Here is an 18,736-nt window from a genome sequence, read left to right on the forward strand (position 1 = left end):
TAATTTGAAGATCTCATCTTCAAAAATTCTGCAGGTGAAGAACACCGCAGCCTGATGATCTATTTAGGTTCCTGTTTGAGCCACACGATTGTCCGACCTCTACAGGTATTCACATGAGGATCTAATCATCTGAGATAGGGTCTTACCGGAGTTCTATCTCCTTGCAAAGACCTCTCATGACTATCATACAGATTAGAAGATAAAAATCTGCAACATACCTCCTTAAAGAAGAACCCTTTCTTCTTCAACCTTGCTCGCGATGGAGCAAGAGGAAGGAGGAACTTTGCACATGGATCTTCCTTGCCTTGCTACCGTGGAAGAAGAGGAGGATGAAGACCCCTTGCTGCCGTGGAGTAGGAGGAAGAAAGAAGAGGAGGCGTGGAGAGGAAAAGGAGAAAATTAATTCATAACTTCTTCCTTGCTACCCTTTTATAGATTGGGTTTAGGGCTTCTCCTAATCTTATTAGGAGTATGGAACTATAACCCACCCTTGGATTAATGCCAAGTGTCCAATCCTTGTGCTCATAGATGCATGACATGTGTCTATTTAATCAATTGATTAATTTTTTAATCACATTAGGATTCCTAATCTCATTAGGAGAATTAATTGATTTGGGAGCATGCATCCTGCGACGCCATGTGGACTTTAAAGTCCGCATAGTGTGAACATGACTTAAGTCATATTCATCCTAGGACAACATGTGGTCTTTAAAATTCGCACAAATCTTGGTTTAATCAAATTGACCCAATCATGAATCCAAATCAATTTGGATCGAACCCAATTTGATTTTGCTCATTAAATCAGCCCAATTGCAATCCAATTGCAATCAATTCCACTTAATTTTTCTTCCATTAACTCACTAACTCTTAGTGGGTTAATTCAATCACCAATCATATTAATGATTGATTTCTATTATGATTCCAAATCACAATTATGATAGTCTGACTAATTAAATCCTCTATGTGTGTGATCCCGTAGGTTCTATTCTGACTGATAGTGAGAAATATTGAGATCTTCATCTCAATATCACTGAAACTCCTTTCAGTGGACTGAAATGATTTCAGTTCTACTCTTAGGATTCACTGATCACCAAGTGAATGCCTTCGAGTCTCATAATCCACTAGTGACACCTAGCAGTATGTGGTGGCTGTTAGATGTATGCCCTAGAAGCCAATTTTTGGCTGACACATTATTAATTCTGAGACATAATTTGTATTTGATTTTATTATTATTGAATAAATAAAAGGCATCTTTTTCATTCATATTGTTTATGTGTCTATGAATCGTCCAAGAATTAATAAGATAATGATGCATATTCTTAAGAGTCAAGAATTTGAGCCATGCATCATTGGTGATTAATTTCTAAATGCTCCTGATCGATGGATCATCACGAGGACGGTGATCAATCCGATGAAATCAGTGCACAGATTACTTTTCTTAAGGATGGACGAGACTCGAGTCCACAGTGTGGCAACACTGAAGTAATAGTGTAGGTGCTTGTTAAGAACAAGGGTACTGAGCGTGACCAATACAAGAAGTCACTTGGATGTCTATCCACTCGTCAGTGACTTGCTTGATGTTGCAGTAGTGTGACTGGTCCTTTGACCTGCGGTGCTTCGGCTACTCACAGTGAGGTTATTGTAGTTTGACTGCACACATACATGGTCTCTAGCCATATGGGTCCATGCAGTGTAGATTGGCTGCAGTAAGTTCACTGTAGGAGTAGGGTATGCACCTATAAGGAATCTATCGACCTTGATAGATAAGGAGAGATCCTATGTGATTTATAAGACTGAGTTCGTAAGACCTCGGCCGGGGCAGTATGCACAGTGGAGAAAGAGTTTTTCACTCTCGAACTTAAGTCGAATGAATCTTCACATATGACAGACGATGGGGTTTGACGAGTTGTCCATGACCTCCGTCCTGTAGGGATCCACGATAGTAGGACTGTATCACATATTAACTGCACCTAGAGGTTCACCATTCTATTCTGCTGGGTAGCCACTACATGCTGCTAGGTGTCACTGGTGGATGGTGGGACTCATAGGGATTGTCTCGATGATCGATAAACCCTAATGAGTAGAGTTGGAATCATTCCAACCCATTGAAAGGAGTCTTCAATGATATTATGATAGAGATCATAATATATCTCACTACCAGTTAGAGTAGAACCTATGGGGTCACACACACTAGAAGTATTGACCGATCCGATGGTTGAAAAGTGATTATGAATCACGAGTAATCAATTCGATTGATAAGAAGTTGAAGAAGGAATAGGAATTGATTAATTAGACTTAAAATACAAATCCTACTTGAAGTAGGACTCCTAGAATTCTAATTGGATTAGGACTGGGAATCCTATTTGGAGTAGGACAGGAATTTCTACTTGGAGTAGGATTCCTACAATCCTAATTAGATTAGGATTTTGAATTCATCTTTGGATTCCTACTTAGAATAGGATTCCTAGAAATCCTAATTGGATTAGGACTTCGGATTCAATTAGAGTCCTAATTGGATTAGGACTAAAATTAAATATGTCCTAATTTGGATTAGGATTTCTTAAGTCACAATTAATTATTAATCTAATGAATCAATGAGACTCCTAATTGGATTAGGATTGAAGAGTTCAATTGAGTCAAAATTGATTTAAGTTCTATTTGGATTAGGACTTACCTAGATTGGATCCAATTTGGTTTCCCCTTGGACTAAACCTAATTAGATTAGGGCTTAGCCACATTAGGGCTTCCCAATCCTTACTTAATGGGGATTAGGGTTTTACCATGAGAGAGGGGCATGCGCCCCTCCCCTTTTTCTCCTTGGTGCGGCAACACAAGAGGGGCCTACGCCCCTCTTGGAAACTTGTCAAGGGCTCCTAACTTGTAGGAGCCCTACATGCTTAAAAGGATATGAAAGGGGGCGGCGCCCTAGCTAATTGAATGCTCTTCCTCTCCAAGCCGTCGCCCTCTCTCCTCTCCTCTTGGAACCAGCCGCAAGCAAGAGAAGAAAAGAAGAAGGCCTTTGCGGCCTCCTCCTCCTCCTTTCTTCCTCCCAACGCAGGGAAAAGAAAGTAGGCTGCAAGGGGGTTGATCCTTCTCTGATCTTCATCCTTCTTCTTCCTCCTCCCAAGCACAATCAAGGGTTGATTGAAAGGGAGGAAATCAGCCATCAAAAGAAGTCTTTGCAAGGGAGCTAACACCCCGGGAAGACAAGAAAGCTTTGATCGGTCCTCTGCTTCGTGTGGATACCCGTGGAGGCCGGACGTTTGAACAGCTTCAAACGAACCCTCAACCTAAAACCACGAGCTTCAGTTTGCGGTGATCATCTACCTGCACAAGGTGAAGATTTGATCTCCCTAAAGGTTGTAAAAGTATTAATCCTTATCTAACTACGAACGGTCTAGAAACAGCGTTCATGCGATGAACGTCGATCCCGCTTATACCGATTCCGCTGCAATCTGATTTTTGTTTTGAAATATCAGCGGCATAAGAGGGTTCCCAATAGTGGCAACCCAACAGAATGGAATATCTGAACCTCTTGGTGCAGTTAGCGTATGATACAGTCCCTCTATCATGGATTCCGACATGACGGAGGTTATGGATATCTCGTCAAACCCCATCGTCTGTCATATGTCAAATTTATACGACTTCCAGTTCGAGATATGGAAAACTCTTTTTCCAAAATACCTGGCCAGAAATTTATCGAACTCAGTCTCATAAATCACATAGGATCACTCCTAATCTATCAAGGTCGATAGATCCCATCTAGATGCAACCCTATTCCAAAATGAACCTACTGCAGCCAGTTCGCACTACAAAGATCCGAATGACTAGGGCCCAAGTTCACATGCTCGTCAAACTACAGCAACCTCACCGTGAATAGCTGAGGCATCGCAGGTCAAAAGACCAGTCATACAACTGCAGCATAAGTAGTCACTGACGAGTGGATAGACATCCATGTGACTACTATCTTGGTCATGCTCAGTACCTTGTTCTCTAACAAGTACTTGCATAATCACTCCAGTGTCTCTACACCGTGGACTCGAGACTCGTCCATCTGACTAAGTGATCTATGCACTAATCTCAGCGGATCGATCACCATCCCTCGTGATGGATCCATCGATCAGGAGCATTTAGAAATTAATCCCTAATGACACATGCCTCAAATTCTCAACTCCTTGAAATTATGTGTCATCATCTATTAATTTCTTGGACGATTCATGAACACATACAAACATGAATGAAAAATAAATTGCCCAATCTTATTTATTAAAAGTGCAAATTACAAATTTATGTCCCAGATTACAAATATGCGTCAGCCATGTTGGCTTCTAGGGCATACTTCTAACAGTTAGTGAGTTAAAGAAAAAGGAATTGCAATTGGATTGCTATTTAATTGATTTAATTGGACCTAATTAAATTAGGCTTAACCTTATTGGATAAGGATGGAAAGGCCTAATTAATTAGAACTCCTTATTAGATAAGGAACTTGATTCATAAAGTCCAATTCAAGTCCTAATTGGATTAGGATTCATATAAATCAATTTGGAGGACACATTGGGTTCTAATTGGATTAGAATTTAATTGGTCAGGTGGGACCATGTAAATCCTAATAGGATTAGGAGACCCACGCATGGAAGAAAAGGATGGAACCCTCCCTCCATGCGTGTGGAGCAAAGAAGGAAAGAAGGAGGGGCGTCCGCCCCTCCTTTCCTTTAATGGCCCCACGCCATGTGGAGGGGCAGACGCCCCTCCTCCTCCTTCCGGTTCACGCGGATTGCCACGTGGCACATGCATATCCCTTAGATTTCCTTCAAACTCTTTTAAGTAAGGGTTGCGATAGAATTAAGTAAGGGATGTTGCAGAATTTGGAGGGATGAATCAAGGAGTGATTGATCTCTGAAATCATTCCTTGTTTATATGGGCATAAGATGCCTATTTAAAGGGCCTGGCGTGGGACATAGAGTGCATTGAAGCCCCTCTGCTGCCGCCACCCTCTCCCTCCTTCTTCCCTTTGGTGTGAGCAAGAGAAAAAGAAGAAGAGCCGCTGTCTTCTTCTTCCTCCCCTTCGACATTCATCGTCTTCCTTCTTCTTCCTCTCAAAGTAATCAAGGAGTTGATTAAAAGAGAGAAAATCAGCCATCAAAGATGATCTCTGCAAGGAAGCTAGCACCACAGTGAGATCTTGGAGGGATCTGTACCTCGTGTGGATATCTGTAGAGGCCGGACGCTTGTGCGGCTTCAAGAGAACCAGAAATCCTACGATCATCAGATAGCGGTGAAGTTCTACCCGCTCAAAGGTAAAGATTAGATCTTTATAAATTCTAAACAATTAGGAATTGTAGTAGATCTGAAATTAATCTAATTTTAATTTTAGTCTTCCCTTTAGATTTCATAAATCTAAGTTAGAGAACTCTAAAAAAATTTTGAAATCTACGTTCTCTATAATGTTCATGAGATGAACAACCCTGCGCGTGTCTTTCCACTGCGATCGTCGCAACGCGTGCGGGGGTAATCCGATACTTCCTAGACTTTACTTGCCTAGACAATTCTATCTCTACATAGAATCAAATCCAATAATTAGAAAAGGTACGGTAATTGTAGAAAAATATAGGGAAGAGTTGAAGGAAGATAATAACGCAAGCTGGGTGGTGGCATCCAGCAACTTGAGGTAGTCTAATTAGGTAATCCAACCGGTTAAGCTACAAAATAAGGGTCAAACTAGAGTAATGATACAAAATAAGGGTTGATGATGTCGAGTCCACTAGGGGGTGATAGCGCAATTATCAGGGCGGTTCAAGATCGCTTTAAGGTCATTAGGGAGGAAAAGAGAGAATAAGAGGGATCCACTAATCACAAGAGAGAGAAATGATGAGAGTGCAAGAGTGGGTGAAATAGGAGGTTTTGTCACCTCTCTTAGGAAAGGGACAAGGGCTGGTGGTGGCTAATGGTGGTGTTGGTGGTCACAGCTAGTTGACAACAGTGATTATCGATAGCATATGGCCAACAAAAAGCCAAAGTATTGGAAAAATAGGGGAATTAAAAATGGAGCTTCGCAACATAAAATCGAGCCTCAGCCTGCTTGCAGGTGGCTAGGCCTTCAGCATCAGTCGCAGACCAACAAGGAGGGATAGTCGAAGAGGAGCAATAATGGCCTATTTCAAAAAAAACAAGGGAAAGACCAATGATATAGTGAAACAAGGGAGGGGGTCCCTGGTTCTATTTTCAATGATTGGTCACCCAAATTCAAGCTGATAGCAAAGCTTCTTGATGGAAAACATGGGAAGAGAGAGAGATCGAAGGGGTGGCAGCAAGTTCTACCTCATCCGATAAGGCTTGGCCATGGCCACAATGATGATAGCAGATCATGGTGAAAATCAAGAAGAAACAAGAAGAAGAGCGGAGAGAGGATTGGGATGCAGTGCAATCAAGGGATGTGCCGGGAACCTTAAACAGCCAATGGTGGCTAAGTTTCATAGGACTTGTCGGTGAGAGGGGAGGAGTCCTCCTCCTCCGAGTCGAACAGGGACTCCATCCCAATTTGGAATTGGGAACAGGCCTTGGGCCTTGCTCTGGTACCAAGCTAGGCCAAAGGCTAGGTGCCATACAAGCTAGGTAGGTTAGTCAATGGACTAGGCCTCGCCTTACACTACCAACCACCTCAATATCACCAAAAAAAGAGCTTTTGGCCCTCATAGAGGTGCTTTCTAGCCCTTCAAAAACAATGCCAAACATGACGCAAAACTAGGGCAATAACGTTGATATAGATCATAATAATAAGCAATTAAAGTAAAGCAAGTACAAAGAAAAGAGAGTGAGTGAATAAAGTTTTTGTATTTTAGATACAAGTTGCGGGAAACGCCAGGAAGATTCAAAAGATTATATAAAAATGATCCTAGTTTTATATAGAAATTAATGGCAACAGAATAGTACTTCCGCCTAATCCACAATTGGCTTAAGATAAACTAACGATCGAAGGCAGAGCTGGCACCCATTTGACAGCCCAGAACTTGTCAACCCTTCTTGGTATAGTTGTACTGCAAAATCGACACAATATTGGCATGACAAGGTTTGATTTCACTGTTGCCTTGGCATTATGTAAGTCCAGGTTTTGAATAACTAACTTGCTCCTTTCCATAGAATATATTAACACACTCATCAGATTCAAACACCATATTTTTCCATATTTCATTTCACAACATAAATACAAAAAGGGCAGGAAAAGAAACTTGGAAAATAATGGATTTCTTTAACAGTAGCTGTACATAACAAAAATTCAGAAAGCTCCTGTTACATCCCTCGTGCTTATATTCAAACTGTTCCGCATTGTCCGTCTTCCAACTCCCATATTGCCCTTTTGCATCATTGCAACAAACTCACCATAGTCAATACGACCATCCTGAAACAAAACTATGACACTATATATTACATTTCCATAACAAAGATAATCGCCAAACATGGATGCCGCGTCTTTTATTTTGTCAGCTATGTTGTATCTTTTAGTCGTAATCTGAAGTTAAAGCGCATGACATGTAATATCTTCCATAAAGACTTGAGTTAATAAATTAAATTCATGAATTACACTATATTAAATATCTGGTTGCTATTCGTGAAATATTTATATCGTTTACAGGTTAAAGAGAGGGAAAATATGACAGATATTACACAGCAATATGAGAAGTTGTTCTTACAAGATCTTTTACTCTTTTAAATGAAACCCATATGCAAAAATAAAAGACCAAGCCAATGAAATCGGAGGCTTTCAGAATCGAACAGTATGTCCCGATCTAGAACGAGGCAATCATGGTAAAGGGGGTTGTTCATACTGGTAGGCATTTTACAGATCATTTAGCTGTTACTAAATGCACTAGGCTATGTACGGTTCGGGTTCAATATGGAATATGTCATCTTTTATAGAGCTGATATTGAAGAAATAAAATTTTAGCTCAAGCAACATACTAGCTAACACAGAAACTATCACGCTCCAAATTCGGAGCATGATATGACCGTGCTACCAAGAGGTACAACCCACAATAACACGAAACCAACATTACATTTAGATTTTCAAATCCATCGCAAAAATATATAATAATTAAAAGTCCAATTTCATCATCCATTAAATAAAACCAATACTAGTTCAGAGCATCTAAATCTAGACATAAATACCAAACCCATAATTCTCAATATTCGAAAAATCATTAACCACAAATTCATAGTTTATTAATATACTAAAATTCTTCTACAAAATCGCCAATATGTCGTAAACATGGTTCCAAGTGTATAGCATAAATAAAATCATAAATTATTTACCATTTAACCATATTCTTGATCAAATTACTACTCTTAGACTAAATGCTAAGGTCACTATTATACCCGTGACAAGGCCGTAACCGACAAACACCAACTACTATTACTCGTTGGTTGGGTCGTATGCCAACTACTATAATCCGCTGGTAAAGTCGTATGCTAACTATTATTACCCGCTGGCAGGGTCGTATGCCAATTACTATTACCCACTAGCAGGGTCATATGCCAACTACTATTATCCCCTGAGAGGGTCGTATGTATGAAACTGGATGTCGATCTACCCTACTTTCAGGGCCATACATAACTATCTGAGAACCTTTTTGATATAGTTTTTAAAACAATTTTTCTTAGGTCATATTTCTTAAATCATATTTTCTTGAATCATACATGAATAAAACACCAAATGGCTTTGTAGAATTCATAGTCAATAAATAAACGTTTAACAATAGAATGAATAATCATGAAATACAATTTGTATAAATATGAAGTTCATAGTTCATAAACAAGTTAATATTAAAATATTTATGAAACTATTATTTTGCAATAAATCATAAGTTTCATAAGATCGTATGCTTGATCCCTAATTTTAAGAAAACATGATATCATCCACATTTAGTATCATAGGCATGGAAAATATATGAAAATTTTAAAACTAATAAGGAGTGTCAGGGTTATTTACAAGTTCGAAAACTAGTAAGGAGTATAAGATTTACTTATCTCTTTTGTCTTAGACTGTCAGACTTTGTTAGACGACTCCGCTAGACCTATTTAAAATATTAACAGCAAAATTAATTTTTAAATAATAACTTTAAAAAAATAATCCGAGAAGACTTGACCGAGCGTACGATGGTTTTGTATGGGTCAAGTCTAGAATTTCGCTTATTGTATCGGACTCAATCAAGCCAAGATCAATCAACATGGTTCATCAATAGGAGTTTCAGGGGCATTCAACAAAGTTGGGATGATCGGTCCAGTAGACAGCCCAGGACCCAGGCAAATCAGGCCCCTTTGCAGGGGGCAACTCGAGTTCGTTGATCAAGTCAATAGGACTCATTTATGAATCCATGGATCTTTTTAGAGAGAGAAAGATGGAGATGAGAGAGAAAGAGAGGGATGGTTCTCTCTCTCCTCTTCTTCTTTTCTTTTCTTCTTTTTTTTGCTATAGATTTTCTTTTCTTTTCTTCTTTATTGCTCTCCTCCAATGCGAAATAGGGGTGGGGGTGAGAGCCCACCCCATCGAGAGACAGGGGAGGGGAGGAGAAGGCCTCCAGCCCGATGGCAACTGTGGCCGGAGGACCGGCGGCTACGGCTGAGGACCGGTGGCATGATGGTGAGAGAGTGGCCGCCGATGGTGACCAACACGAGAGAGAGAGAGAGAGAGAGAGAGGGAGGGAGGGAGTTTGTCCACGATCAATCCAGCGATTCACCGGCCGGATTTAAGGTGGAAAGGCGGCCCCAAAGACTGAAGAACAAATAGGGAAGGCTTACCTTGCCTCCAGCGAGCTCTTTCGACCGGTTCAATGGCGAAAAACTCCGAATTGCTCCAATGAAAAACCTAGAGTTTTATGCCTCTAATGGATGAACTCCCATGGTTGATGCCAAAGGAGAAGGAAACTCTTTTATAAGCAAAAATCGGCTCAAACTTGGTAGAATTCGGTCGCCAACGGTCCCCTCCTCCCTGCAGAATCCAAGGAAAAAGAGGACTCCTGTTCGGAGTCTGATTCTTCCTCTCCACATGCACGGGCCATGAGCCCTTGCTCACATGGGCTTGCAGCCCAATCATGTGTGGGCCGGTCAATGGACCAGGCCCTCACAGAAACCACATAATTTCAAAATATGAGACAATTTCAAAAGTTTTTCTCCAGCGTGAAAAAAAGGTTAATCTGATAGACATAGCACTCCTAGTCACGCACCACCAATATGTGAAACATATCATTTTTCAGCCATTAATAGCACTATATAGAATTAAATTATTGCAACTAAATGGTTTATATCAAAAAGATTTTTAAAATCTGTGACTTACCTTATCCTGATCCACTTCCTTGATAATGTCTTCAAGGAAACAATCAGTCATGTTATGCTCTCTACAAGCTTGCTGAAGTTCATCAACTGTAATATAACCACTTCCATCCTTGTCAAAATATGAAAAAGCTGCCACCAAATGTTCTTCACGTTCCAACTTGTTGAGATGTACAGTGGCTGCAATGAATTCTCCGTAGTCTATGGTACCACTGTTGTCCACATCAGCCTGAAATTTATTGTAACAAGTCAGAGAAACCAGGCATATGGAATCACATTCTTTACATTATTGACAAAATGCATCTCAAAGAACAGCAAAGTAGTTATAAGTACAACCAAAGAGCTGCGGAAGACTTTACAGAAATAGATCTTGCACTGTGGAGCAGTTTTCTAGTATCCAAAACCATCTCCCACATACAAGAGATCAGATTTTAATTTCAAATTCATAAATAAATGTGAGCATAAATTTCTAACATTTTCGGATGTGCTGAAAAGGAGCCTAATTTAAGAGGACTGCATTAAAGAAGTATCCACATGACAGTGCTCTTCCGCACTTGCCACACAGAAAAGTTAAAAGGGGGAAGAACAAAGTCTTGTTGAGAACAATAATTTAAACCCAGCACCAATCCAAGTTATGCTTTCAATACCAATTCCTTTCCCAAAAATGAGACAATGAAACATGAGCCTCTTTGCACATAAAAGAGAAAAGGAACAAATCTCAGCAACCAACCAATCAATGACTTCACCTTATGCCTCAACAAACAAAACTAATTGACCAATTTCGATCAATGCAACGATAATCGGTACCAAGGTCTGCCGAATCGGTACTAGAACCTATACCGGTCAGTGAGCAAATTGGTATGATACCGAACCGGTACCGTACTGACACACGGTATTTTTAGGTGTGCCGTTTCGGAACCGGCACTCCCAATTTTTTGTTTGAGTTTTTTAAGTTTAATTAATTAGTAATCAATCTTTTTCAACTTTTTCAATGATTTTAAGTCTAATTTGATTTTTTTTTATGTTTTTTTTATGTTTCTATAATTCCGATTTAACCTAAATGATGCATCTTGTTGTTTTAAAGTGATACAAAATATAAAATGATTAGTAGGATATTGTATGCTACAAGAAGCAACATGAAATATCCTAAAATCAACTAGTGAGGTGAAAAATATAAATAATATAATCAATTACATATATTTAAAGTACAACATATATACCAATATCTAAAATCTTGTCGAGTGGTGTTGCCCAAGGTGACAATCCAAGAGGGGGGGGTGAATTGGTTTCTTCTAAATTTTGGTGTTTTAAAAGTTTTCTTAAGTGCGGTGGATGCTTTCTTAAATTATTTGAATGAGTTAAACTAGAACAAAGATGGAAGATATTGCAAGAATAAACGTAAGCACATGCACAACACAAACACAACAATATATAGTGGTTCGGTGCTCTCCTTAGCACCTACGTCCACTCCCCAAGCGACCCCTTGGGAATTCACTATAATCCCGCGGATTACAGTTGGATTGTTTTCCGGGGTCACAATCCAAAAACCTTTGTTGGTTTTGCGGGCTCACCAACGAACCTATACACTTGGTTTTCCGGGTTCACCAAAAACCTTTGTTGGTTTTGCGGGCTCACCAACGAACCTATACACTTGGTTTTCCGGGTTCACCAAAAACCTTTGTTGGTTTTGCGGGCTCACCAACGAACCTTTACAAAGTGTTTAACAAATAAAAAGAAAAGATTCAAACTCCTAAATGAGCATATGAAACAATATAAACTACAAAGAAGAGTTAGAAAGTATTTATCGCTTTGAAGTGGCTTTGCTCTTCTTTGTCAAGGATGCTTCACTCTTCAAGGGAGGATGGAGCTCTTGATGCCTCTTTGAATCTTCTCAATCCCTTTTTTTGATTCTTGAATGAAGCTCTTGATGAAGGAGATTAGGGCTCTTTTGTTTTCTTGTGTATTCTTTGATATCCCACTCAAAAGTTGTTCTCTCTGATGAATAGTGCCCCTTTAAATAGCTTCCCACCTTCTTAGGACAAGTCCCAATGGTTAGATTTGAAAAACTAGCCGTTACTCACCTTGGGAAGGACAAAAAGTACATCTGCAGAACTAGCCGTTACTGTTCAGCCCGTGTTTGGGTCGGCTCAACCTGTCCTTGGGTCGACTCAAACATTCCTTGGGTCGACCCTCTCAGAGAACACAGAAACTTTGATTTCAGCCTTCCTTCACTTGGGTCGACCCATCCTTTCTTTGGGTCGACTCAAAGTTCACTTGGGTCGACTCAACTTCTTCTTGGGTCGACCCTCTCAGTAATTTCAGAGAACCATTTTTTGTCTGTCTTTCTGTCTTACCTTTGGGTCGACCCTCTCAGAGTTTGGGTCGACTCAAGCTTGGGTCGACTCAACCACTGTTTGGGTCGACCCTCTCAGTAAATCCAGAGAACATATTTCCTTCATGTTTTGAGGTTCTTGAAGTTTGGGTCGACTCATGCTTACCTTGGGTCGACCCAACCAACTGTTCATCTGTGCCATTTTTGCAGGAGTGTGCCAAATGATTTCTTGATGTGCCGGGGTCGACTCAAACAATCTTTGGGTCGACTCAATCCACACTTTGCTGCATTCTCAAGGTTAGATTCATTCAAATGAACAAAGCATGTATCTATTATCAATCACACAAATATACTGAGAGTAATGAACTTATAAATGAAGTATCAATTTAACTTATAACATACTCTTGATAATTACTTGTTAATCATCAAAATAACACTATCATCCTCAATCTCCCCCTTTTTGATGATTACAAAATAAAGAGTATAAGCCTATTGATACTTGTCTTTAAAATCAGTTTATAAAAGGGATTAAATTGCTGAATTTCAGCTTTTCATACATAAGAGTGAAATCTCCCCCTATATCATTTAAATGTTGCCAATTTGACTCTTTGAATTGCTCCCCCTTTCATTTATAATTCATTAGTGATGAAACTTCAAAAATTTGAGATAAACTCTGAGTTTCAGGTTATGTATCGGGGTGCGAGAGGTGCGTGCCAAATTCTGAATTTATATGTGCCAAATTCTGAACTTTGATGGAAATTTTTGATTTAGTCAATTTCATTGTTACAAATTGCTCCCCCTTAGATGTATAAGCTTTCTTATATGATTTTCAATTTGTTTGCCTATTTATTTCTCTTTTCTTTACTTAAGTTCTTATTTCTCTTTCTTTACATAATCCTTTCTTTAGCTTGCTTTACTTACTCTTAAGACATCTTTACTTCTCCCCTTTTTGTTACTTTGTTTACTCTCTAAACAATATCTTTACTTCTCCCAAAATTAATACTCTTTCTTTACTTCTCAAATTAAATACTCTTTCTTTTCTTCTCCCCCTTTTTGTTACTCTATTTATATCTTTACTTCTCCCCTATTACTCTTTCTTTACTTCTCCCCCTTTTTGTTATCATCAAATAGGTACATGGGAAAAAATGCAATAAATACCAAACTTCAAACTTCATTGATCAAAATAGGAACATTTTAGTATATCAAAAGCAAAAGCAAATACAATATTCCTCAATCAAAGTTTAAAGATGCATGATAACCACCAAATACATATGAGAACTAGATACATATCCTAGTCTCTAAACAAGATCGTGAGACTCTCCCGGATCGCTTGGCTACGGCTCTCTCGGGTCCCATTTCTCCAAGATCTTGAAGTAATCTACTGTTTGGAGATGATTGGAGAAGATTTGAGAGTGGAAAATAAGGTTTTCGGAAGAGGACAAAGGGTAAACAGTGCCCTAGATAGCTCACGGATCTCCCTTTTAATAGTGGGATCCCGACGTTGGGTCGACTCAAGAAACTTCTTGGGTCGACTCAACGTTGGGTCGACCCTATTCTGGGTTGGGTTGACCCAAGTGCAGAATTTTTTTTTTCTCTTTCTTTTTGCTTCTAAAAATTTTTCTTGCTTCCAATCCTTATAAATTCTTTCTGGGACAATGATACATGAGTAAGGAATCTATAGATAACAAGTTTGACTCATGTTTCATGGATTTTTAGAAATTGGAGGAATGTATCATGAGACTACTTGCTCCCTTTTATATTTCTTCAATAAAAAGGATCACATATACCTAATTCTCTCCTTAGCGTGCAGAATCTATCTTCACTCAAGGGTTTTGTGAATATGTCGGCTAATTATTTTTCAGTGCATATATGCTCAATACATATGTTTCCATTTTGCACATGATTCCTAATAAAATCATATCTTATTTCTATGTGTTTGGCTTTAGGAATGAGATATTTAGGATATAAGCTAGAAGTGATCTCTAAATGTAGATTCCAAAGATAGTTTTGAAATCAAGTGTAGATGGAATCTTTTTCAAGTTATTTCAAGGAGTATCAAGAATAATATTCAAAAAAAGCACGAATGAAACTTCAATACCCTTTTTTTTTAATATATTAAGTATATAGCAACATGAGAGCAATCTAATTAATTTTTAGAGTATAGTATAAGAGCAGATAAAGATCAAAACTTATATACTCGAAAAACATAAGATTATGTTGAATCCTTAATTCTTAATGACTTCAAAGTTCTTTCATGATATAAAAGTATTGGAGCATAGATACCAAAATATGAATTTATGCAATGTAGGATACATAAAATTCAGGACTTTGAAAGTTCTTTGAAAGCTCTCTTAAAGACTTTCTTTTACTCCTTTAAAGATCATATCATCAAAATCAATTAAAATGAATTGGCTCATGATTGAAACACTAAAGTGCAAGCCAATAAGAGCTCATTAGTAGATTCCAAAGTAAATTTCCAATACTAAGACAAATGGAATCCTTTTCACTTAGTTTTCAAAACAAGTGATTTACCAATTAAGTACAGATGAAAATCCAACTTTCAAAAGATATTCAATGAGGCACAAAGTTTAATACCACTTTACATTTAGTATTCTTTCTCTCATCTTTAGTTGTGAATTTACATGATTAAGTTCTATATGATCTCTCCCTCTGAAATTTTCTTTCTCCTCCTTAATTAATCATTCCATTTGAGAGTTTTAGAATTTGTTCAATAAAATTGTCAATCTCGAAAATATATTTTATTTTCATAAGACTCAAGGTTTGAGATAAGACAACCTTTATAGAACTCATCTCAAGGTATAAACTTATTATATAATTAAAGCAAGTCTTGCAATATAAGGAGGTTCATCAAAATCAATCCATAAAATTCAAGGTATGCATCAAATTAAAGTAACTTTAGGATAAGATACTAAATATCTAAAGTTCCCCCTTAAAAGATGCATTCTTCTTTAATTATTCTTATCTTTTGTTGAATTTCAGATTTTAATGATAAACGTGAATAAAACTGAAATTTTATGATATCAAGAATGTAGAGTGATCTAGAATTATTCAAAATTTATAGCAATCACTCTTTTTAATCTTTTAAGAACAAGTTATGCTTCCTCTTAATCTTTCTTTTAAGAATCATTTGAGTGAGCTGAAATATTTCTAAACTCAAGATCATTCACTCTTTTAATAATATATATATACATATATATTTTGATAGAAGTCTTTAATAATGTAGGAGAGGAAAAAAAAACATATAGATGATCATTGAAGTATATATATTTATAGAACTCAATTTCTTAATCAAAGTTTTTCAGCAATGTATATATGAAGCACAATAAATCTTTTCAATATCAAAATAAAATCACATATTTAAAAATATTTGTTTGCAATCAAGATCATCGAAAGACACATCATTCAGACCAATATTAGTACACTTTGAAGATAAGAAATGATATGTTTCAGATGCGTATCGGGGCAAGCAATCAAGGCATCAGAATTATTCTATTTTTCTTAAGCTGTAGTTTTATCTAGAAATTCATATTGAGTTTAAGCTTTTATACAAAATCAGATTCTGAATTTCATAAAGATTCTCAAGGAGGCTTTCAAAGTTGTAATTTGAGATATGTATCTTCACATTGTAGCTCATCTTAAATCATTACGATTGAAAACACATATTTCAAACATATAAGAGCATATTCAGAATATTTGTATTTATGTTGAGTTTTGGTATGAATTTGAACATTATATACCAAAGTTAAGCAAGTTGAAGGATAAAACAAAATCAATTCATTTTGCCTAAATAGAGATATCCTTCTCTTCTCCTTTTTACAAATTTATTCAACTTTCAGATTTTAAAGATGATTGTGAACGACAATTCTGAAATTTCTTTTCAATAATACCAAATAAAAATTTTATGTAGTATTTCAAACATTCAATCAAATTGTCCAAGCATGGAGCATTACAAAATATTGAGAACCCATAATTCAAGACATCATGCCATATGCAAAATATATTATGTGTTAAGTCATGCATTAAAATATTAAGAGCAAGCATGTCAATGATCAAAATCAATTCTTTTCAAATAAACTCCTCCTATTTAAATATAATCTTGTACTGATTTCATCCTTAAAGTGTGTTTTCAAGTGATTAAAAATTTGACTTGATTCTTCTTATATACTTTCATTTTTACCTTCTTATGCTCTATACTCTATTTGCTCCCTATCCGGTGGAGTTGGAAGGGGCACGAGGTACTACCACTAGCCTCCCTCTTGTGCCGTCCCTAATATACCCTACACCGAATAGTTGGGTCAAATAGTGCCGGGTACTACCACTAGCCTCCCCATTGGCACCATCCCTATAATGAGCAATGTAGAAATGTTAAACTGTTCTCTTTAGCAACAAGATATTCACTCCAAACTCTCCCTATTTAAATATAATTAATTACGGATTTTATTTCTTCCAAAAGAATGTTCACACAAGTCTCACAAATATGCTGAATATATTATGCTTACGCTGCTTTTACTTAAGATTGGAGTATTTACTTAGCTTTTACTTCTTCTGAGCAATGTTCATTTTCTTTTTCTTTATCTCTCTCTTTTTGTCATTTTCAAGTAGTTACATGAAAGAGCAGAATAAAGAATTAATCTAATATGCTGCATATAAATATATATCATGCAAACAGCATTTTCATTATGCCCAATGATTCATAGCTTATCACAAGTTATTTTGAATTAGAAACTTGAGGCATAAACTTGTGTATTTCATGGTTATGCATTATACAGGCAAAAGTGAACTTCAATTTAATCATACCATGAAACAATTATCATTAGCATGAGAATGAAGCATGATATCAAGAAGATTAGCAATTAAATGCTACCATATAATTTCAGACTATTAATTTTGCTCAACTAACTCACAAGAGAAGGGTTTAGATTACCAATGCATTTAGCATTCTTCAAGCCAAATATCTTTTAAATTCTTTACATCCTTGGCTGAAGAAAATCTCTTTTTTTTTGTTTGCAAGGGGATGTTTATTGTATCTTTCATCGAGGTGTCCTTCAAGTTGAAATTTCTTGCTCATAAGTCCTGTATCATTAGCTAAATCTTTTTCTTTTCTTGAAGGCAATTCATTAGGTTCTCTAGGATACAAAAACATTCATACAACATATTTCTTAACTAGATGACTCAACATGAGACATGATAATAATTGAATTTGAGTCACTTTACTCAAGAGATTGCCTAAATATAAGCAAGCACAAGTCACTTGAACTAAAGAGATAACTTCATTAAGTAAAATGGTTCAAGGACAAGCATGTGAGGCAATAGAAGGATTCATCAAGGTCAAATCAATTTTTTTTTTATTTTCAGAATTAATTTAGCTTAGATTCTATTTGCTTAAGATAATTATCAATAAGATATACAAGTTGAGTTTTAATCAAATTATCTTAAACAATTGTTTCTATCAAAATTCAGATTGTTACATAGAATCAAAGTGATAAACTATATTCTCAATAAAAGATCTAGTTTTAATAAGAATAATATAAATTGATCTTTCTACAACTAGTATCTTTTCATTGAATATTCTATATGCATTGCTTAAAGAGTAATATCCAAAGAAATACTTGTTTTATCAGATTTGGCATATATTTCATTCTTGAGAACATAATATGTATAACTGAAAAACATGAAGGTATGCAACATTTGATTTTCTGTTTTTCATGAGTTCATATGGGGTTTTCTTTAAAAATAGATTTAATAGAAACCTTATAATATGACAAGCTGTGATGATAGTATTAATCAACTGCTATCACAAAGCATTGTCCTTACACAACAAAGGTTCTATTTTTTTTTTTTATTTTTATAACCCCTATATGCAATAGTGTTCTTGGTGCAAGCACAATTGTATTCAATACCATTTTATCAACAAATTGGTTTTCAAAGCTGTGCCATGAATTTTCACAGTTTGCAAACCTTTTTCATTTGAAACCTTTTGTAAGTTTGTGCCAAAGCAGAAAATATTTCAATTTAAGTGCCAAGAATAAAACCAACATTAGCTTTGAGAAATCATCCATA

General features: G+C 36.8%; 1 protein-coding gene across 2 annotated transcripts in view; it reads right to left on the reverse strand.

The window, feature by feature from the left end:
- Positions 1 to 7,137: 7,137 nt before the first annotated feature.
- Positions 7,138 to 18,736, reverse strand: part of LOC103698021 (calcium-dependent protein kinase 26) — a 28,218-nt gene continuing 16,619 nt past the window's right edge. The window contains exons 6-7 of one of the 2 annotated variants that reach the window (XM_039120687.1): positions 10,328 to 10,552; positions 7,138 to 7,407 (exon numbers count right to left, since the gene is read on the reverse strand). In XM_039120687.1, coding sequence (XP_038976615.1) covers positions 7,360 to 7,407; positions 10,328 to 10,552 — 273 coding nt within the window. In that variant the 3' untranslated portion in view covers positions 7,138 to 7,359. The remainder of the gene's footprint in view (positions 7,408 to 10,327; positions 10,553 to 18,736) is intronic. The other variant, XM_008779973.4, reaches the window with a different exon arrangement.

Source organism: Phoenix dactylifera, unplaced genomic scaffold, assembly GCF_009389715.1.
Source record: "Phoenix dactylifera cultivar Barhee BC4 unplaced genomic scaffold, palm_55x_up_171113_PBpolish2nd_filt_p 000855F, whole genome shotgun sequence".
Taxonomy (NCBI): Eukaryota; Viridiplantae; Streptophyta; class Magnoliopsida; order Arecales; family Arecaceae; genus Phoenix; species Phoenix dactylifera.